Source organism: Pleurodeles waltl, chromosome 12 (assembly GCF_031143425.1).
Source record: "Pleurodeles waltl isolate 20211129_DDA chromosome 12, aPleWal1.hap1.20221129, whole genome shotgun sequence".
Lineage (NCBI taxonomy): Eukaryota > Metazoa > Chordata > Amphibia > Caudata > Salamandridae > Pleurodeles > Pleurodeles waltl.
In genome coordinates this window covers 142094209-142116263 of record NC_090451.1, presented here as the reverse complement: position 1 = coordinate 142116263, position 22055 = coordinate 142094209, and the positions used below count along the sequence as shown (strand labels likewise).

The window sequence follows — 22055 nt, the reverse complement described above, 5'->3', positions numbered from 1 at the left end:
ACCACCCACAGTAGCACCTCACAATGCCAGGGCAGTATAATCAAATATCAAAACCAAAGTTCTGCCTTTCATGTGTCAACATGCATTCACCCACGCCTGTGTTTGTACGAGTTAGCACACTGAAGCCAGACAGCGCTAGCTGTAGTACTGAGTCTATAACACGCTCCCCTGCGGTGTGACCAGCAGCGCTGAGCTGCAGCGCTAGAAACATACTCCTGCCAAAGAACACTGCGTAATGCAAAAGTGCAGCGGTGCTATGGGGATCCAAAATGTGAATCAGATTTCACACAAGCATTGGCAGAAGAGGGCTGCCTCAAAGCCCTGATCTTTGCATGTGTTCTGTTTAACCCCAGGTAAACAGATACGGCTTTGTATAGCCGGACCTAAAAGTGTATCAATTGTACGGATTTCAAATCTCCCTGTTGAACGCACTCGTCTATCATCCCATTCTTCAGGTTTTGATGTACACATGCATCACACTGATGTAACTAATGGACTTCAATTACTTTACATCCTGCATTACAGTAATGTACAGCACATCAGAGAGAAGAGTCAATCTCATACACCCAACCAGAAAGCTTCATCTTCTACACCAGATCAACCCTAAAGGCTTAAGCTGTCAGCGGGGAGGTACTTCATGGAAAACCCCCACCTTTGTGCTCCCAACACGCCCTCCCAGCGCCCAGCGCCGCAGGAAACAGCGCAGGTGCATTCATCTGAGAGACTACAACCCTTTACCTTTCACACTACTTCTGCCTAGAGGTACAAACTACTGAACACCAAGCAGAAACACAAGCCTGCTGCTCAGCCTTTCCTTATAGGTCTTCTCCCAGGAAGACTTTCAATGATCGCATCCCAGGGGCTCAGTCTAGCGTGCTACTGAATAGCTTTCCCTCTTACCAAAGCCCCTATCACGCAATCCGATAAAAATCCACCACACCTTGGAGTAAAAGGATGCCAAGAAGTCACAAAGACCCGAGGGATCAATGAAAAAATAATCTGTTTATTGGTAACATACACAGGCCTCTTCTCGGATCACAGAACACTGAGGCCACCTTCTTGCAACATACAGTCCTTGGTCTCATTAAGTCGCCGACATAGCGCAACATTTTGCAACCCAGGCCAGCCACGAATCAAAAGAACCATACCACCCCGGACTGCATGGGCAGAAACAGGGGGATATGCCTTCCACCTGTGAAATGCATCACTCCGCAACGCAGGCATCTGAAGGGCTTCGCCTGCTCGTGGGATCGGATGTGTAAATCCTTCTCCCCCAACAGTCTTTGAAAAGCATGTGATGTGGAAAATGCCAGTTAAACCTCCTTTTTTGGGGCAGAAATCTCTGGCCTTAGATCAGGTTGAGATGCTTGCTCTCGGGGATGCCATAGCGTGTCTTGTTCGCCTCGAAGAGCTGCACAAGCTTCTCCAGGTAGACCTTATGCAGCTGATCTATCGACTCCCGGGATGGGTTTGGGGTCTTCTCCACCATTATGGGCTCCCCAACTAGAAACAAACAGAAGAAAAGAGTTCCTGTGAGCACAGGGGATTTATGCAATGCATCATCACATCCCACCACCTAATCCTTACTGGTGGAAGCTACAGATGTCCTTCAGGGAAAGCAGCTGCTAACCTTGGAATGATCTTTGGTACACCTGGCAGTTCTGGCACTGACCTTGCAACTCCTGGTGTTCTGGCCCATGAAGGCACCAGCAGGAAGCAGTAAACAGAGCTCCCACTCCTTGCCCTTCCTCGAGCCCCTCAGCAGCAAGAGTAGGCTACTGACAGGCTAAATGTGAAACAAGGACAGACTGATGTCAGAGAACAAAGGTGCGTGACGTCACTTCCACGGCCTCGAGCTTTGTAGTAAATAGACATGTAAGGCTGCAGGTACTTGAGAGCAATGAATCAAGTGATAAGCTTGTGCCCATCAGCTCACTTGGACGCTGAGGACCCCATGGTCCGATCTCATGTTTGGGAAATAAGTGTATTTTAGACCTTTGTGCTCTTGTGATAGTTTAACGGGACGAGTCAGCCCCTTCCACTTACTTGAGTGGCTGGTTATCTCCTGAGCCTGTTTCAATACCTTTTATTTGGCACCGGGAAAGCTAACATGGCTCCGGGTTTATCAAGGGAGGGACGTGTTCCGCTAAATATTGCATCAGTGAGCGGACTGGTGCACGATTGGCTCCCGTGATCGAGTAGCACGGGTAACTATTCCCCCCCATCAGACTTGAACCGCCGCCTGTATTTGACATATCGGATGTTTATTGCACAACTCAGTGGTACTTATTTTGTCAACGTCTGAAGGATGAAAGGCTGAATAGACCCATATGGATTGGAGCCTGAGACTTCAAGGCTAGTACACAGATCCTTCCAGTAGATGCATCATTTCACTGAGCCACCAAACCCCCGCCAACCCATATATAAACAAAGCCCAGGGATGCAGGGTTTTTTCCCCAGCTTAAGCTGCTGCTGGAACGTCCAGGAAGCAATCCTGGCTCCCTTTCTAGAAAGGTCACTGGCTGAATCTCTCAGGATGCCCAATGCTGTGCCAAGGAGTGCTGCATGTTAGCAGAGGATGAGGTGACCAGGTTTCGAAAACCAAAAACTAGGACATTTAGCAAAAATTTAAAGAGAACAATGTTTCATCAGCCAAGGGGGATAGAATGATAACGCTCATTAACACAAACAGAGGCGACACTAACATGAAATAAAATGCAATTTTACACCATTATCATTCCTGTTAATTAAATTGCTTTCGTATAACAGCTGCTAACTAGTCCCGCTTTGGGACACCTAAAAACGTGCCCCCTCTGTTTTTTAGTCGACACTGTCTGAAAACCGTTACATAAGCCACATTTGCTGAAATCTGCTGAAACCGTTGGGAAAAACCGGGACCCCTGTCACCCCGAGGAGCATTAACAGGAGTTGTGCACGATTTCCGGTCCTTGAGTGGCAGGAAGCGCTAGAGGTCAACAGTGAGGTGCATGGGCAGAGCTGTAGGGGGCCCCAGTACTAAAACAGCAGTGGGTGAGGATGACTGGCCGAGCTGTGAGCAGGCCCCAGAGGCTAGGAGGAGGGCGCTGTGGCAGAGCAGTGCGTTAATCTGTGAGTGAATAGCAGAGGGCGCTGCACATTAGGACAGAAGTACACTGCGAGCTGCAAGTGTGAGTTTCAGTAGTGAAATAGAAGGGGGGGGTACTATTCACGATTGAGGTGCGTATCAAGAGCTGCGTGCGAGTCCGAATATTAGCATATGGATAAAGGGTGTCAATATTGAGGATTGAGGTGCATACCAAGAGCTGCGCGCGAGTTTCACTATTGATAAGTGGTAAATGGGGAGGGGGGGGGGGTTTGGTCAGGATTGAGGTGCACATCAAGAGCTGCGCGCGAGTTGGCCTATTAGTAAATAGTAAAAGGGGACTACTAGTCAGGATTGAGGTGCCTACCAAGAGTTGCGTGCGAGTCCGATAATTAGTATATGGATAAAGGGTGCCAATATTGAGGATTGAGGTGCATACCAAGAGCTGCGCGCGAGTTTCACTATTGGTAAGTGGGGAGGGGGGGTTGGTCAGGATTGAGGTGCACATCAAGAGCTGCGCGCGAGTTGGCCTATTAGTAAATAGTAAAAGGGGACTACTAGTCAGGATTGAGGTTAATCAGCAGGAGCGTGTGTGGGTCAAAGTACAGGATTAATAAGGAGGGGTACAGCTCCTCAGTGTGGACTCTACAAGGAGAGAGTAATCCCGTCCATGACCTCTGCTCTGATAGCTCGCTGCCTGCTACCTCCGCAGGCAAGAAAACTGCAACATGGTTTGGAAACCAGACAAAACGCAAACACTCCGCCCTCGCCCTGCCTCCCTCCCCATCAGCCTTATTGAGCAAAGTCCTGCAGCTTTGCACAATACAGCCCGGTGCCCGTCCGAAGTCCTGCCGTGCCAGGAGACATGCGGAGTTTCATCACCCGCCCACCCCCGCTCCCGACCTACAGACGGCGGTGACGGCAGCACATGGGGCAACAGAGGGATCTGGCCACACCACCATGGGGATAGCCGAGGGCTTGGGTCACATCCCCTGTGGGATGTGGAGGGGGGGGGGCCGTCAGTAAAGGATAGTGGTCAAAGCCCCCCCTTTGGGGGCAACAGCGACTTAAACTTCGTCTCCATGGTAGAGGTTGTTGCCATCAGCAGGGCACAGTAGGGCTGGGGACAGAAGTCCTAGCACACCTTTGGAGGGTAAACACATTGGTGGGGCGGCAGCGGTCCTAGGGTGGTGGTCACCCCACCTTTCTGAGGCAACAGAGGATGGTAGTCATCATAGTTTGGTGCAATGCACCGAGGCTGCATCACTCTCTGGGGGCACTAGAGGGTGGTGACCCGAGCAACACTCAGTGGTGAACTCTTCAGGTGGGCCAAGTAGTTTTTGGAGCACTAATGTGGGGTAGTAGTGGTCGGTGGTCATAGCAGCTTTTAGGGAGGAGAAAAGGTAAGATCCGTAGGTTTCAGAATTAGACTGAAAAAGCTTCTGGAGTATATACAGGGTCGAACAAGTCGATAGGGCAATAGTGCAATCTGGCAGTGTTAGAATGGCTGGTTTGACAGGTCAGTATGAGGACTGTTTTTGGCCCTGTTTAATGGCTAGTTGGCCGCTTATTACTGGTAATTTCCCGGAAGTTACCACAAATATTGCCCAAATCAAGCACAAATTCATGCAGTCTCCCATACTTTGCATGTACAAACATACAGCATGATCTAACACGCTCCAAAATTGCCCCCCCAAAGTGGGCTTATCTTTTTATTTAAAAATATGTAATTCACTAATGGGGCCACAATTATGCCGCTGACCAGGCCTATTGTGTGCATCAGACCAACCCACAGTATCAAGCAAACACAGGACTATTTAATAATAGGTTCAGAAAGGGACTGCACAAGCTTCCCCTAGAGTACCAATCAACAGGGGATCCATAGGTTTAGGGATCCAAATGGGAGTGCAAAAACTTCCCCTTGAGTACCAACTGACAGAGGACTCTATAGGATTAAGGCTTCCGAGTGTGACTGTGCAAGCTTCCTCTGTACCAACAGACACAGACCTCCATTAAATGATGTATTTGGAAAGGGGGGGGTGCGAACTGTGCAAGTGGTAGAAAAAGGCCTGGAAATATCTATGAAAATATTGTGAGTGCTACCGGACAGAACTTGTGTCCTCTGTAAAGGAAGCAATGACGACCCCCACCCCTGCTCTTGTCCCCAAGTGACACCTACGGCCCGAGGCACTTCATAAGAACCCCTGTAAAATAGGTATTTGAGTCAACATAGCTTTATGCTGCCAACCCCCCACCACCACCCCCCCCTAATCTCAAAGGGTCTTTGAAAAAGGAGACTGTTTTAAATACATATCAGTTGAGAGGCGGTGGGTTTGGAATCTGGCGAGGTTCTAACCGTGCATCATTTACCTTCAGAAATATAATGCACACGAATGACCAGGGTCACTGCAATCATGCAATTGTGTGGCCACTGGGTTTTTCGCATAATTATGGATTTACCACATTTGCCATATAATCTGTCATCTTTTGCACTGTCTGCAGATTAGAACAAAAAAAAAATGTTTCTACCTCAAACGGTAGAAAAAAAAAAAAAAAAAAAAAAAAAAAAAAAGGTACTAAAAGGAAAAAAAAAACAAGCAAACTGTGTTGCAGAACTGTCAAAAGCACTTTGCAAAGGTTGATTGGTCACCTTTCTGTTGCATATTGCAATATTTGGGTGTTAACCTAGTACTGATGAGATGCAATCTAAGCCCAGACATTGTTAACAAGTGTAAAAATGATAAAATAATGAAGTTATACTATCACAAAATGTGCCGCATTACAACCCATAATTTGCCTTTTCATGCCGCATAATTTAGCCAACCCTGCCGCATAATTTGCTTTTCCACTGCCACAATTCCAGTGGCCCTGCCAGTTGTTCTTGTCAAGGTAGGTCTATGTAGGCCTACATGGACTGGTCCATTGCTGATATATAGAATAGCCAGATATGATAAAAGTGCATCCAATAAACCGAAATCAAACAGCAGCTTAATCCAAGGATATTTTAAATATCTGTATTGATCCATTGCTTATGGACTGGTGTAAGACCCTGCTCAATAGTGGCGGACAAGTCAGATTGCGGGCTACTGGGCCCAAACATTGGTGCTGGATGGAATTTTTTTACCAGTGTCTTTTGGTTCTTCCTACATGGTCTCTCAGAACTGGGCCAAGTACAACTCTTTCCTCAGGATACTCTCAGAGAACAGAGGGGGCGCAGTCACAGGCTTCTCAGGGAAGTAGTGTGGGATTGCCCAAGCTCAGAACTTGGCAATCAACTAGACAAAACAATGTCCAGTCCTTATCATTTTGAAAAAAGAAAGTTATTACTCAGGTGACAATATTAGGCACAAACCATTTAATTTCAGAATAAAGGGCAATATCCCTGGTTACAATTCCCCTATAGGCGCTACATTCACGCCTCTCTCTCATTGACCTTTGAGTGTTCCTCTGCAAGGAACACACTGAACAACATCTGGAAAGTCTGCTAGAAAGAATGGTCAGGCAGACTCATTCCAGTCTCAGAAAGCAGGTAGGCATCTCAGCAGACGCTCAGCTCTTCCAGCAGAAAGTGCCAACTTCTGATATCCCCCCCAGTGTTTGGGAGAATGTCCGTCAGAAGACACCAGTCTTGCACCACAGCAGTCCTTCAAGTACTCTAAGGAGCACTCCCTTCCTTGGCCATGAAGAACTTGGTAATGGAACAAAGTGAGGTGTAGTGGATCACACTTTCATGCACAGTTTCTAGACAGGGTTTATGGATCCATCGTCTCAAACTGCAGAACTGCTTTGAGGTGGTTCAGTTTCATGTGTCCTGAACAGGTTGTTCTCCAGGCACAGCTTTTTTTTAAACAAAGGATGGTTCTCACAGCAGGCAGCTCTGGGGCAGTGTTCCCACAACATGGTTACAGTGAAGTGCGAGGTGGCTCTCATCAGCCTTCCATAAAGTAATCAGGGGAAGACAAAATGGCAGGTCTAGCCTAGAAACTTCCTTGACCTGAACAGAAACTAGAGTCCCACCACTCATCCCTACTATTAACCAAATGACGGTGGTCAGGAAGAAGTAATTGGCAGCCCCTTGCTAGCACAGTAGCCATGGAATTTATAAAGGAAGCTGTCTCCATTTTCCTCATGCCAGTGTTTGGCTCTCCACCATCCAGCCACAGGAATGAAGGCAATACCCGTCCACTATTCAGTGAAGTGCCCCTCATCCTCCATCTTGTGCCATACTAAACCAGGGCCATCCAAAATGGATGCCACTGACTTCTGTACTCAGACAGAAACTCACACGGTCCTACTACCCTGCATGTATCACACATACATGGCATATACATATGCTGCGAGTGCAATGTTCTTGGTTTCATATAACATTAGATTGCTGCAAATAAAAAAAAAAAAAAAAAAAAATATGGGCTGTAGGACTAACTTACTGACAGATCAAAAAGTTCTATTCAACCGTATAGATCACGAAACTCAGGATTAGTTTCTTTTACAGGTTTAGAAAATCAGGAAGTGGTGCAGGATACTCTGTCCAGTATGAGGGTATGCTTGGTGCATGCCTCCCATTCACTGGACAGGTCCTAGACTTTGCATGGTCAGTGAGAGTCCTAGACCTCCGTGCAGCGAATAAATAAGTATGACCTCAGGGCTAAAATAAAAGCCGAGATATTAGCGTACATAGATACAGCTGCCAGACACTAGGGGTATACGCTAGATCACCAGGCAGGGGACATCCCTGTTCCAACAACATGCATTGGAGATCCAAGACTGGCTTGCACTGTCAAACACTTTTTTGATGAGATCCCATTTACTAGTGCGTAGCAGGTACTGTATCTGCAGTAGTCATTAGATCAACTCATAGCCCTTAATGACCTAGGGCATAGTCTCCAACCAGTTATTTAAACCAGAGGTGCACTGCACCAGAGCCCATAATGTAAGTACAGAGAATACCTGGCAGACCTATGAATGCTGCAAGCTGGCTTATGAGGAAGCTCCTGCTCTTACCAACAGTATGGATGGGATTCCGGAAGGGCAGGAGGCCGAAGCTGTACTGGAAGATGCCACGAGCATGGAAGAGTGGCAGTGCCACACCCATCTTCTTCTGTAGCCCTTCCTGTACTGTCCTGATCAGCGAGCCTCGTGGGTTCTCGACCTGGTTGAAGAGCTCATTTTCCCCAAAGGAGAACACTGGAACGAGGTGTGCCCTTCAGGAGAAAAATCTCATCAATTGCTGCAGTGGATAGACAAGGAGACAGAGCACAGGCCAGTGTTGCTGGAAGCAGGTAGTGCTATGATGGGAGTAGTGGTAAGGTTTACTAGGGGGACAGTGCTTAATCTGAGCTGGTAGTTGCAGGCGGGGCCCACTGGGACTCTTTTCTCAGCAGACTGATCTAGAACAAGTAAGAAAAACACATGTGGCGGGGGAAACAGTGACAAAGGGGAGAAAGTCGGCATCAATCTGCAAGAGGGAGATAAAAGGGGAGGGAGTGCCTGGTGGCGGATTAAAGAGTTGAAGTGGAATAAAGACTATGCAGCTTAGGTGTTCAACACCCAGACCTTCCAAAGTTGGCCACAGCCTTTTGAGCAAAAAACATAGGGCCTGGTTTTTATTGGGTTAACAAATAAGTGCTGCTAGAAGAGGTTGAACGTTGAAGTATGGTAGGGCTAGCAGAATCAGAGACCAATGTATAAGAGGTCAGGAGATGAGTGACAGGTTTGCTTTTAGGGAGAAGTCGAGAGATACAGGGTGGGTGGGGGAGATATGTGCCTGCAAGACATTTTGCGGAGAAGTGGTTAGAAGATAGCGGTTGGGAAGTATCCTAGGGTGATGTGATGTTTCAGTGGCATGAAAGTCGATGCATGGTTAGTGGTTTCATGGGAAGGTGGGTGAATGCAGCTGCTTAAGATGCGAGATGGGCAGCAGCTTGGGAAGGCATGAGAGGAGCGGTCTTGAAAACATGAGGGAGATCACGGGGCATGCGTAAGGTGAAAGGATCAATGTCACAGGAAGGTGCAAGAGGAGTAGGGTCGGGGGCACGGCGTGAGGGGAGCAATTTACACATCATGCTCTGTTGGAAGCAGGAGGATCTCACCCATGCACCATTGCCATCTTGATGAAGCCCTTCCGGCTGAGGATCTGTAGGGTCAGTGCCCCTGGGCGAGCCTCAAGAGACTCGGGGGGTCCACCCACTGCAATCACAGCCACCTGCCCGCCACTCTTCTGGCTCAGGAGATACGCAGCACTGGATTTATCTGAAGAAACCAAGCCTGGAAGAAAGGTTGGACAGTAAATATTCACCACCATGTAGCTCCAGATATCAAACCAAGCCCGTCAGCAGTGGCGGTGTAGCAAAGAAGCCCCACCATCCCCACTCAAACCCCGGTTTCATTTTAAACAACAAAAAAACCTAAAAACTAAAATTGGGATGTAATGGGCCTTCTGACATGCTTGGTCCTGATACTACTGCACCAATGATAGCTAAGCCCCAGCCTGGTAGACATTAGGCATTCCCTGGCTATGAAGGAACAACATGTTCTGAAGGCACCAGAGAGATAGAGTTAAAAGCCAAGCTTGATTTCCAAAGATACCTTTATGTAGCAGTTTTCTTTAGTTACAAAACTAGCAGCTTCGCTCCCTCCTCCTTCACTTACTGCAACTTTTCTGCTGTGTTTGTAAAGAGGGCGTCTCTGGCAAAGCCTGGCGAGGGAGCTGAGACATATCAGTCCTTGAGATAGAGACCAGTGTCGTCGTATCCGGATAAACCACGTGTGAAGGTGGTAGGGGCTGGCGGACTCTTGAACAATGTACATAAGGGGCATGTGTACTCGCTGCACTGAGCAAAGTATTCTTCTTAGCTTAAACACGTCCGCACCGTGGTTCTCCCCCCCAAGCTTAGGGCAATGAAAAAGACTCGGGGACAGGTGAAAGTTTGTAGGAGCAACTAAAGAAGGTATAAAACAACTCATTCAGAATTAAAAACTATAATTAAAAGCAAAGAAAACTGACTACTTCACAAAAAAAAAAAAATTGGTCAGCACAAAAAAAAAAAAAAAAAATCTTCCAGGGTGCTTTTTAAAAACGGTACAGGCGCTCTCTTGCCCATCCTAAATTAACACTTTAATTCCTTGTCAAATTTTAGGTTACAACTTTGCTGAATTCTTTAAAAATAAGGTTGAGGCAGTTTATAGAGACCTCGATGCTAGCCGGCCCATCAATGGCCCTACTTTAAGGAATGATTCTTTAAATCTCAACCACCTGATTTTCCCAACTTCACTACCCTTGCTACTGAAAGTGTCAGAATTAATAGGGTTAACTAAATCAGATGCCCCTTCTGACCCGTGCCCACAGAAAGTCCTTCAAAAGATAGCAGAATTGCTATTCCTCTCACCACACCAATGAATAGCATTATCAATGTGGGTACATTCCCTACAGACTGGAAAAAGGCGTCCATACTGCTTTTGTTCAAAAATCCTTGTTTAGTTATTTTCTTCGTTTGGGCTATCTTCCCATCTCGTGCCTTCCCGCGCCACCCAAAATTTAAGAGAGGAACCTAAAATTTGCTGTCTGAATATTTAGACCAAGTGAGATTCTGAATGGGGGACCGTTTGGTTTCAGAAAAACCCACAGCACAGTCACCTTTGGTGGTGGCCACCGAAGAGATGCGTCACATCATGGATAATGGGGGCAAGGCCGCTGTGGTCCTTTTGGACCTATCAACAGCCTTCAACACTGAATCACTCTGTCATGAAGCAATGTTTAGTGGAGATGGGAATTGGAGGTTCGGCTTACAGTCTCATATGCTCTCTACCTATAAGAAAGGAGCAATCGGTCCCCTTTGGAAATTTTCCCTCCAAAAATGTCTCCATGTCCTATGGTGTCCCACCAGGGTCATCCCTGAGCCCCACGCTATTCAATATACACGTATCCCCTCTAGCAAAGCTGATGAGATGTTTTGGCTTCTCTACCATCTCCTGTGCTAATGACACTCAAATCAGGGTCTATCACCGGCAGCATGGAAGGTGTGGCACATCGCTTTAAAACCTGCATGCGATCTGTCATTAGCTAGATTAGAAGTCACTGCCTTAAACAGAAAAAACGGAGGTGCTCTTCTTTGGTTAGGACACCTCGTTTTAGAACCATTCTTGGTGGACACAGACCTAGGGCCCTCTTCCTGAACTATTGCTCAAAGTGAGAAATCTCACCTCTGCTGACCTGACTAATGAGCTATTTTGTATTTTTATTTTTAAACAAAAAGAAAACATTGAAAAAAAATGTTGCCTTCGATTCCCTTTGAATCACAAACAACAGTCATCATCTCTTTGGTCCTGTTTTGGTTAGACTATTGCATGCAGCAAGGCTCTTTAAAGAAACTTTAGAAGGGCAGGATGTCACTGCATGCCTGTTCAAGAACATTATGAAGTTTGAATTAGTCTCAAACGCATTAGAGGAGTTGCACTGGCTCCCTGGTAAAGTGTGGCCTTTAAAGCACTGTGCATAGCGCATAAAGCTCTCTACCAAATAGGCCCAGAATAGCTAGTAATGGTAGTCAAAATGTGGAAAGTCTCCTGAAGTAGCAAAAGCGTTTTTTATTCCACCTCTCCGTTCTGGAATCCGCTGCATTGGCACCTTAGATGCCAGCAAAGGCTGTTGATGTTTAGAAAGCACCTCAAAACTTTTTACTCACTATAGTTTCTTCGTTTTGTACCTTTCACAGTAGTTTTCTCGCAGAAACTAGCACCAAAATGCTCTCTGGCATATGTTGTGCTTTGCAAATATAAAATATCAAATATTAACATGCCTCTCTATGGGCCAGATGGAGGGCCCCATAGAAAACCATGTTGTTAATATTTGATATTTTAGATTTTTAAAGTGTGACATATGCAAGAGGGCATTTAGGTGCTAGCATCTTCGAGAAAAATGTACTTCAAAGGGCATAAGCCAAGAAACTATAGAGGGAGTGAAAAGAGCCAAGTTTTCTAAACACCAGAGATCCCTAAGGGCAGAGGTCTTCCATCGCAGTGGAGCCCAACATTACCTTAACGGAGAGTGGCCACTCGATTTCAATAGGGCCTTAAGGGCAATTACCATTCCCATCCTAATTATGAGTATGTGGGAACACTACAGATTTGTCAGCTTTCAACTCAGATTTCGGCTGCTAAAAAATGAGGTCTTTCCAGAGGAACCTGTAACATTGGCCTGGAATTACAGATTCGCCAGTAATTACACATTTAATAGTGGATCCTCAGGGACCAAGTATCACTGGCCCAGAGTGGTCACTGGACTCCTGAAGCTAGAGCTGCACCCCTTCTCAATGGGGAAATTCCTGGCCATTTCCCAGGCCATCCGTAACGAGGTCCACACGTTCCTGTGCAGCCATCGTTTCTGCTGGCCTAATCGATGTTGTTCTCAATGGAGGTGGGTCTTCGCCACAGCTCGCTCACTGTAGGTTCTATAGGACCAGTCCTTTCATGTGATCACCATATAGTTCATATGAGGCAGTATTTCCTCTAGCCTGAGCATACTTTATTCCGATGGGGTAGGTGTTTATTTTGACCCAAGAGCACCATATGTTACTAACGGGGAGGTGCTCCCTCTATCCTGAAGCACGCAATGGGCCCATGGGTGGCAAATATACTGAGAAAAGGGTCTAGATTAGTCATTCGTTTGTAATCAAAGCCCACTTGCCCCTTTCCACCTGGTGCTTACCTCCACCCATTATGTAGTCCCTGAAGAAGGGCATCTTGAACCAGAAGGGTAACATCAGCAGGTGTGACGTCAGGCCAGGGAAGAGTTTAGAGAAGCCAGTGCCCTCTGTACAGAAATTGCCGAAGGCGCCAGCCACCAGCACACCATGGGGATGGAATCCAAAAACGTAGTTGTGCTTCGGGTCCAAGTCAGCAGTTTTTACCAACTGGAAACAAAAAGAAGAGAACAGCAGAGTGATGAAGATTGCAGGGTTCATGGGCAAGGAAGTGCAGACATTAATCCCTTTGCTCGGTTCTTGGGACGGAACTGCAGACATTGAAGGCATTGCTGAGTGCCTGAATAGGGAAGAGCAGTCTGAATCCTTTGCCAGGTTTATGGACAACCAAAGCTACCCATGTGTTCTTCATTGAGAACCTTACCTGACCTCTGTTTTTGACCATGCGTTTGACAGGGCAGTAAATCAGCAGTCTCATATCACAGTAGGGGCACAAGAGACTAGTCGGGCCAGAGGGAACTGAACGGTGATGCGAGACACCAGGGCAGGAGAAAATTAAGAGGACAGACTTTGGTCCCTCCTTGGCCTCTGCTTCTCCAAGAGACCTAGGAGTGGGGTACAGCCAGAGTCACAAGAAAGACTGAGGAAAGTAGGAGCCAAGAAGACCCCCCCCCCCCCCCCACCTGAGATATCCAGGGGTAGTCTACATCCAGAAACACAATAGGGGCAGCAAAAGAGACTGGTAAAGCCCAAGGCAGATAATAGTCCATTGGGCCTGGGACACCAAGCAGGAAACTACCTAGGATCAGGTGACCTATTGGGGGGGGGGGGGGGTAAAAGGAGGTGCAGAGCTGGAGGAGAGGGGCCACTAGAGATCTCGGAGAACCTGCAAGAAGAAAGTCTCACACTAATGACACAGGACCACCACAGATCCCTTGCTCCGAGGCCTCAGGCTGTGTGGACCATCAGCACATGTTGAATCTGTGGTACAGAGGATAACATGTTTGACAGAAGAGCAGTGTCACATTAGATATCGGAGGCTCGGTTATTTAGTACTGGGGGGAGGTTAACAATGTTTCACTGGCAGGGGCGGTATAATTCTGCTCTAAGAAGACTGACAGTATTTGCAAAACAGCCAGAACTAGCTCAGTTTGGGTGGGATCAAGGATTCTAACTTATGGGAAGACCAAGCCTTTTAAGAGCGCGGAGGTGAGGCCTATAAGAGCACAGACAAGCATGCTTAGAGTAAGGAAATTGAAAGAAGGTGAAAACCCAGGTTCCAGGACCCTGGCAGAGCTCGGAGGTGTCATTGTACACATAGGTATTCAAGAAGGTTAGTGCACCAGAGTGGATTTCAACACATTGGTTCATATAGTCAAGGAAGGTGCCAAGACACTGTCAGTCTGGACTCTGACAAGTTTTAGAGAACTTGCAGTTTACACAAGGAAGAATTCACTGAAGTTCTAATCTGCTTCCCCTCAACTCCAATGTCAGCACCTGAGGCAGTGTAGCCAAAGGTGTACACAGCTAGGATCAGTTCCATGCAAATCCTGAAATCCTTGGAGGCTTAGGATGGATGAATCCCTCGTGTACATGCATTGGCGGTCATGAATTGAAGATCAGGGCTCCCCACCAGGAAGTAAACAGTTTGGACCAGTGTAGGACTGGGGTGGTTTTCTTTACCTTCGTAAGTGCAAATATGATACAATGACTGTTAGAAATTGGGTTTTTGGTTGGCAGTTAGGTTGCCCTCTGTCCAAGCAAGAACCCTCACTCTAGTCAGGGTAAGTCACACACAATCCAAAATCAGCCTGTGCTCACCCTCCGGTAGCTTGGCACGAGCAGTCAGGCTTAACTTAGAAGGCAATGTGTAAAGCATTTGTGCAATAAATCATACAACACCATAGCATAACACCACAAAAATACACCACACAGTATTTAGAAAAATATATAATATTTATCTGGGTATCTTCAGGTCAAAACGATCAAAGTTGCAATATGAATTTGTAAAGATATCACTGAAAAGTGATATAAAGTGTCTTAAGTCTTTAGAAAGTAAACAGAGTCTCTTTCAAACACAAAGTACCTGGTTTCTGGTGGAAAATCTCCTCAGAGGGCCACAAAGGAAGAGGTGCGTGGAAAAAGGGTGTGTGCGTCGATTTCTCCCTGGCACACACGGACTTGCGTCGTTATTTTCCATCCGGGGAAGTCGGGCTTCGTTTTCCGGCGCGCGGACAGTCTCTTTCTGTGGGTCGCGGGGATTACCAGATGTCCCGGGTCTGTGCGTGGATTTTCCTGCTTGTTTTCCGGCTGCGCGTCGTTCTGCGGGGCTGCGCGTCGAAGTTTTGATCTCACGGCAGGCGTCGCGTCGATTTCTCCTGCGGAGTCGGGCGGCGTTGTCCTTGCGAGGCCGTGCGTCAAAGTTTTGATCTCACAGCAGGCATCGCGTCGATTTCTCCCGGGAAGTCGGGCGGCGTTGTCCTTGTGAGGCCGTGCGTCAAAGTTTCGGTCGTCCCGAAGGCGTCGCGTTGATCAGCGTCGGTGTGCGGCGTTTTTCTTGCCGCGGAACAAGCTGTGCGTCGAAAAGTTCGGCGCACGGAGCGTCCAAGAGGAAGAGTGAAGTCTTTTTGGTCCTGAGACTTCAGGGAACAGGAGGCAAGCTCTATCCAAGCCCTTGGAGAGCACTTTTACAGCCAGGCAAGAGTTCAGCAAGGCAGCAGGCCAACAGCAAGGCAGCAGTCCTTTGTAGAAAAGCAGACAGGTGAGTCCTTTGAGCAGCCAGGCAGTTCTTCTTGGCAGGATGTAGTTTCTGGTTCAGGTTTCTTCTCCAGCAAGTGTCTGATGAGGTAGGGCAGAGGCCCTGTTTTATACTAAGTTGTGCCTTTGAAGTGGGGTGACTTCAAAGAGTCTCTAAGAAATGCACCAAGTTCCCTTTCAGCTCAATCCTGTCTGCCAGAGTCCCATTAGGGGGTGTGGCAGTCCTTTGTGTGATGGCAGGCCCTCCACCCTCCCAGCCCAGGAAGACCCATTCAAAATGCAGATGTATGCAAGTGAGGCTGAGTACCCTGTGTTTGGGGTGTGTCTGAGTGAATGCACAAGGAGCTGTCAACTAAACCTAGCCAGACGTGGATTGAAGGGCACAACAAGTTTTTAGTGCAAAGAAATGCTCACTTTCTAAAAGTGGCATTTCTAGAATAGTAATATTAAATCCGACTTCACCAGTCAGCAGGATTTTGTATTACCATTCTGGCCATACTAAATATGACCTTCCTGCTCCTTTTAGGTCAGCAGCTGCCACTTCAACAGTGTATGAGGGCAGCCCCAATGTTAGCCTATGAAAGGAGCAGGCCTCACAGTAGTGTAAAAACGAATTTAGGAGTTTCACACTACCAGGACATATAACTACACAGGTACATGTCCTGCCTTTTACCTACACTGCACCCTGCTCTAGGGGTTACCTAGGGCACACATTAGGGATGACTTATATGTAGTAAAAGGGGAGTTCTAGGCTTGGCAAGTACTTTTAAATGCCAAGTCGAAGTGGCAGTGAAACTGCACACACAGGCCTTGCAATGGCAGGCCTGAGACAGGGTTAAGGGGCTACTGAGGTGGGTGGCACAACCAGTGCTGCAGGCCCACTAGTAGCATTTAATCTACCTGCCCTAGGCACATGTAGTGCACTCTACCAGGGACTTACAAGTAAATTAAATAGTCAATCATGGATAAACCAATCAGTAGTACAATTTACCCAGAGAGCATATGCACTTTAGCACTGGTTAGCAGTGGTAAAGTGCCCAGAGGTCAAAAGCCAACAACAACAGGTCAGAAAAAATAGGAGGAAGGAGGCAAAAAGTTTGGGGATGTCCCCGTCAAAAAGCCAGGTCCAACAATAACCAACTTTACACTAAAAATAGATGCTGTTTATCTGTGTCTGTTTGTAGTGCTCAATGGGTTTGACACTTTCTCTCCCTGGTATGGAGGATTTCATCATATACCATAGACTGATGTGTAATTTGAGAGGGTTAGGATGACTATTTGACATTTTTGGAAGTCGAATCAAGATAATTACCTGTTAGAAGGGTTATTTAGCTAGTGCAGTACCTGGTCATTCTAGTGCAGTGCGAACACCTCATCTCCCAGTTTCTTCATTATTGATTCCCAATTTTAGGCTGTACCTAAATCTCGGTAGGAAGCTCTAATACAGGAACACATTTAAACAACTTTCACCAACACAACATTTCACCACCATTAAGGCACCCCCCTTGGCGGGTATGCCAGAATATTATCTACAGAATGTTTTCCTAACACATTGTGTCAAGTATTGCTTATGAAAATACCATCTGACTGGATGTAGATTTTCTACTAACATAAAAGGGGACATATTTTGTGACTATAGACTTGCAATTTTTATGTCAGGCGATATTCTGACAACGGTACTCTGGTACCAGCCGCCAGAGCCCAAAAGGAGCCAGTTGAAGACTCAGATGTGTGATCTGTCACTGTAAAGCGGGGCTGCCTCCTCACACCATCGGGAGTTGGAGTGGACAAAATATTTTGCAAAGTGCCACACAGACAAAGTCTGCAGTATTAAAAACATTTTTTTTAAAATTAGTTTACAACAACCACTCAGTTTCACTCCACGGGAGGGGAAATCTGACATTTTTCGTCTTCTGTGGTGTTCTCTTTACAAAAGAGAGTCCACGGAGAGGGACAAAAACGCCGACTCTGCCCACACACCCTGTGGCTCGTGTGGTTCTCTCTGGATCTCATTTCACCACAGAGAACCACATGAATCGGACAGTTTCTGGTTCATGTGCAGGATGTCCAGAGGCGGGTCATCTTTTTCCTCTGCAATAAGTGGAAGGGAATTTCATCAATTCGCTTTTGCAAAAAAAAAACAAAAAAAAAAAAAAAAAAAAAAAAACACATCCAGTTGTAGTCAGATTATTTTTTTTGCCCGTTTACAGCCGCCATCCTCCCAGCTACACTCACAAGCAATACAGCTGCCATCTTTGGGCCTTTACTCACCGAGATGGGGAAGTAGTCTCTGAAGTAAGCCCAGACCCTCCAGTTTCGGATCCAGCTTGACCTGCGACCTCCAGAGGAAGGCGTGTCCCTGTCCAGGTAGAGCCAGGCACTGTAGAGCAGCGCCAGGTACCAGTAGTCACTGAGCAGCAGCAGGACGAAGACGGCCAGGCAGCACTGAGCTGTGGAGGAGAGAGAACCGTCAGTCAGGACTGAGGACTGCTGAGGAGAATTTGAGATACAACCATAGAAGGGGCTGCCCGACCCGACTTCGTGTTACCAATTGAGGGTTTCGGTTCTTCAGTAAAGTATTTAGTGGGACATCTTGAGTGATATCCAGTATTCTCCTTACAACTGTTTCGCGATATGCCCGAGTGTATGTCATTACGAAATGTTGCACAACTTACACTTTTTCGGTAAAAATCTTATCAGAAGCCCACAAACAAATGAAACTGTCGTTCACATCACGCATTTCGTGTATATATATAAAAAAATAAATTAAAAAAAAAGTACAAAATGCTGGCGTCAGCATTTCCCCCAATGGTGCACTTTGTTTCTAACATTAAAAAAAAAAATTAAAAAAAAGTGCACCAGTAGGGGAAATGCTGACGCCAGCATTTTGTATTTTTTTGTTTTTTAGCAACAAATATTTTTCCCAGCCCTAGGATTTAGTCTCTACCTGGGCTCTGTATATTTTGGTTTGAAAGTTTTTTGCTGACATCAAAATTAGTAACACAAAAAGATACCCAACCGGCGCTGGTACTGCCTTTCTTGGAGGGTTTATGTGGTGCCAAGTGTCCTAGCAGGCAGATGTCAGAGGTCAAGGGCACCTCTGGACACAGCCACCTCCTTGCACCTTCCTAACAGACGCAGGTACCCAACAGAATACAATATAGAACTCCTTAATCATGTGATGGAAAACGAACTCTTGCTAAAGCTTGTGTACTGGTATTTTACGTATACAATAGGGGTCGGGATCTGATCCTGTTCATGTAGTCCAACCCGAGCCAAAAACCGAGCTTAAGCTCTGCACCCTCACTTCACAAGCTGAGCAAGCCATAAACCGATATTAACATGTTCTACTGTCTCAAGATCTCGAAATAAGATATTTGAAGGGAATAAACGAGGAAGCAGGTTTAGTGCCAGGAGAACAAAGCAAGAGAGCAGAAGCCTCTTGTCCGCAAGCCAGTCTGTCCCATGCCATTATATTATTGGACACAGGTTTATGGGATTAATTACCATATAGAGCAGCTTCATTAATACTTTATGACTCCTCAACTCGCTGCTACTCGTGCTCTGAACCCCAGAAGAACGAAGTTTAAGCCAGCCCTCAAGGGCCAAGTTTTTACCTTGCAGAGTATATGAAAGCCTTTCAAGAGGGTGCAGACCCCACTGAGCTATATTACTAGGCCTAGGCCTTATGACCAGCGGTTGCACAAAGCTTTGCAATAAAGGCATCGACCCAGTGAAATCTGAAATTCACATCTGGCCTTTGAGTTATATGTAGTATGATGCAGCAGGCGCAATCACCCTCTAAGCTAGTTTAGATGGATTTGAACACGTGGGCAGCAGGTTGCATAGATCTGAGGTGCGTTCATTAACCATCAAAGCGATCTTAAAAGGATTGCAAGCTGACGCTTACTGGATTCACAAACTTCTCTTTAGCGTGTGTCTTAACTCTGAAGATATCTTATTAGCGGAGCCACTAGGCTAACAGATAGGGCTGGCAACACGACTAAGTATTTAATGGTCCCAATGGGGTAATCTCCATGCCACATAGAGGTACCAAGAAAGGAGCACATCGTGGACTACTCGGGCTTTCATCCTTGTAGGATCAATAAAATTAATTCTTATACACGCGGCTCAGCATTTTCCCTTTCATCTACAGTTCTACACTGCAAGAATGTGACAAGGCATGCCATAACACACAAAAGTGTGCAAAAATGCACCAATATGTATTGTATGTGAAAAAGATTTGTGAAAATGGATGTGTCATTTTCACATTGGAAGAGTCTACCGTACGGCTTGCACTTTAAATAAGGTGAGACCTGCCTTGAACAATGTCCCCTCTCCCCATAAAAAAACATTATTACATGGCAGGTGTGGATACCAGAAGAATCCCCCCACTGTCCAGGACCGAACAGACTGCTGCCATCACTAGTACGGACTACAAGTCCCAACATGCACAGGGACACGAGCTACAAAGCCAGGAGTGGAAGTGGGTATCACCCATGGCACGAGGCCAACAAGGACGACTAGCTTAACCTACAAATCACAGCTATTTTGATGGTCGAAGCAGTCCACACAAGCCCACCAAGATTGCAAGACCCACAATGCATCAAGTTGTTACTTGGAAACTGCAGTGCTAGACGAAGCAGCCAGTCAGGATGCATACACGGTGAACAAGTGAGATGCCAAATATACAAAGGGGGCTATAACACACATGGACCCAGAGGGGAAGGGGTTGGGGTGCAACTAAGTTCATGTCATATCAGCCAGTGTTTCCAGTCCTGAACGTGTCACCTACTGTTGTCAGTTCTGCTGCCAATCCCTACTTCAACTGAAACACGCCAAGACTACAACACCCAGAAGGCACTAGACTGACACACCAGAACCTAAAAGTGTAAAATGTAATCGTTGCGAGTTGTAGTGTGGTGTTCACCCTATGAAGAGAGTACTCTCAGCAAGTGCCGCCAGGCCTCTTCTCGCCAAGCCGTGTTCATTGCGGCCCCCTTCACTCGCTTTCAAAATCTCTCTACACTTACTTAGAAAAGTATCGTGTGCGTCTCAGAATAGGATCGATGCGCAAATAAAGAAGCAGTTCTTTTCCTCCTCCCCGGAGGTCCTCTAACAATTCAAGGTATTATGGGTATTGTAGTATTTGCTTGCCTCAATTAAGCAAATTTAACAAACGCACGTGGTAATAATCTATATAAGGGAAACCCACAAATTGTAAATATGACATTAAAAGATTTGGGCATTATCCCTTTTAGTTATGGCACTCCAGCACAAGTAGAAACTTCTAGGCGCCCTCTTTCCCTCTGGGCTCAATAAACTATCGCTACGCGCGCCTAGAAGCACCCTTGTAATTACCTTGATTGCTATCTCGCGTTGCGGAGTCTAGTGCCTTCAGAAGATGGGATCGAACGAGGACTACACGGACCCCGATTACACATCTTTAACTGGCCTTTTGTACCTTCAGTACGTGGCACAGGGTTATGACACAAACTTTATTGTGCAGATTTCTATAGCGCGAACATGACCCACGGACACTAAGCCCTTTACGAAAGATAAAACGTTTTAAATAATGATGAATAAATATTTGCTTCACAGATTATGTAAAAGAACCCCATTTAATAAACTATAAACGTACATTTTTTTAAATATAACTCTTTTAAACCGACCCAAACAGGTTCAATCTCTACCATCCCATCACTTACTGGGATTACTTTGCCGTAATTAGATCTCGGATCTCGCTGTGCTGCACAGAGAAATTAGTTGTTTCAGCAATTAGGCCGCCACCCCTCGAAGTAACTTTCCCGACCACCCATACCTAGAGCCAGGAAGGAGAAGACCCATTGTAGCACCGCCGCTGTCTGCAGCCGCCTGCTCAGGGGCAGGTGCAGGGGGGCGAATTGTATCTTCATTACGATGTAGCTCCGGCTTTTCTTCTCGCGCTCTGGTAGATCCTCGGCAGCCCTATCGTCCTTGCAAGGATGGGAGGCCAGAGGCTGCTGGGAGCTGGGGAGAGCGCGAGCTGCTCTCTTTCCATTTAATCGGAGTTCTGGGGGTGAGGTCAGCAGACACACCTCCCCAGGGCAGCCTTCCATTGGACGACCTTTCTGGGCCAGCTGTGTCGGACTGGACCTTGTCCAGTGCGTGCTGCAACAAGGCGGGGGCGGGGGGGGGGGGGGGGGGGGTGAAACATTCCTCTGGCCTAGCCAGGGCGACCTCGGCCTTAGAAGCGAGGAAATGCTGGGCACTAAAAGCTAGTCACAATGGAATGAATATCTGGGCCCTGGTGCACCTGTACCTTCCGCACCAACAACACCTACCGCTTGAAAGGTCAGAGGATGACCTTCGTCGAAAGCCTTAAACGGAGATGGGGGCTCTACTTCTCAGGTGCAACACTTGTGAACAGAGTAGGCTCCCTCGGGGAGGTTCTTGTCCCCTTCAGACCACAGGAGAGCTGGAGGTTGCAGGTGGCGCCGTGTCCGTGAATTGATGTAGCAGACATTTTTCATCTTCTA

General features: G+C 46.8%; 1 protein-coding gene across 1 annotated transcript; it reads right to left on the bottom strand.

Annotated features, from left to right (window-relative positions):
- Positions 1 to 983: 983 nt before the first annotated feature.
- LOC138268067 (2-acylglycerol O-acyltransferase 2-B-like) lies at positions 984 to 21653 on the bottom strand. The gene is made up of 6 exons (XM_069217428.1): positions 21359 to 21653; positions 17809 to 17987; positions 12786 to 12990; positions 9172 to 9346; positions 8084 to 8283; positions 984 to 1503 (listed from the first exon to the last, which is right to left on the bottom strand). The coding sequence occupies exons 1-6, from the start codon at positions 21633 to 21635 to the stop codon at positions 1349 to 1351; spliced, it is 1191 nt and encodes a 396-aa protein (XP_069073529.1). The 5' UTR covers positions 21636 to 21653; the 3' UTR covers positions 984 to 1348.
- Positions 21654 to 22055: the final 402 nt, after the last annotated feature.

Coding starts and splice junctions, on each gene's coding strand:
- LOC138268067 (XM_069217428.1), bottom strand. CDS start 21,635: ATGGAAGGCTGCCCTGGGGAGGTGTGTCTGCTGACCTCACCCCCAGAA. Junction 17,988..21,358: donor CTTCTCCTTCCTGGCTCTAG/GTATGGGTGGTC, acceptor TCTCCTCCACAG/CTCAGTGCTGCCTGGCCGTC. Junction 8,284..9,171: donor AAGATGGCAATGGTGCATGG/GTGAGATCCTCC, acceptor TTTCTCCTGAAG/GGCACACCTCGTTCCAGTGT.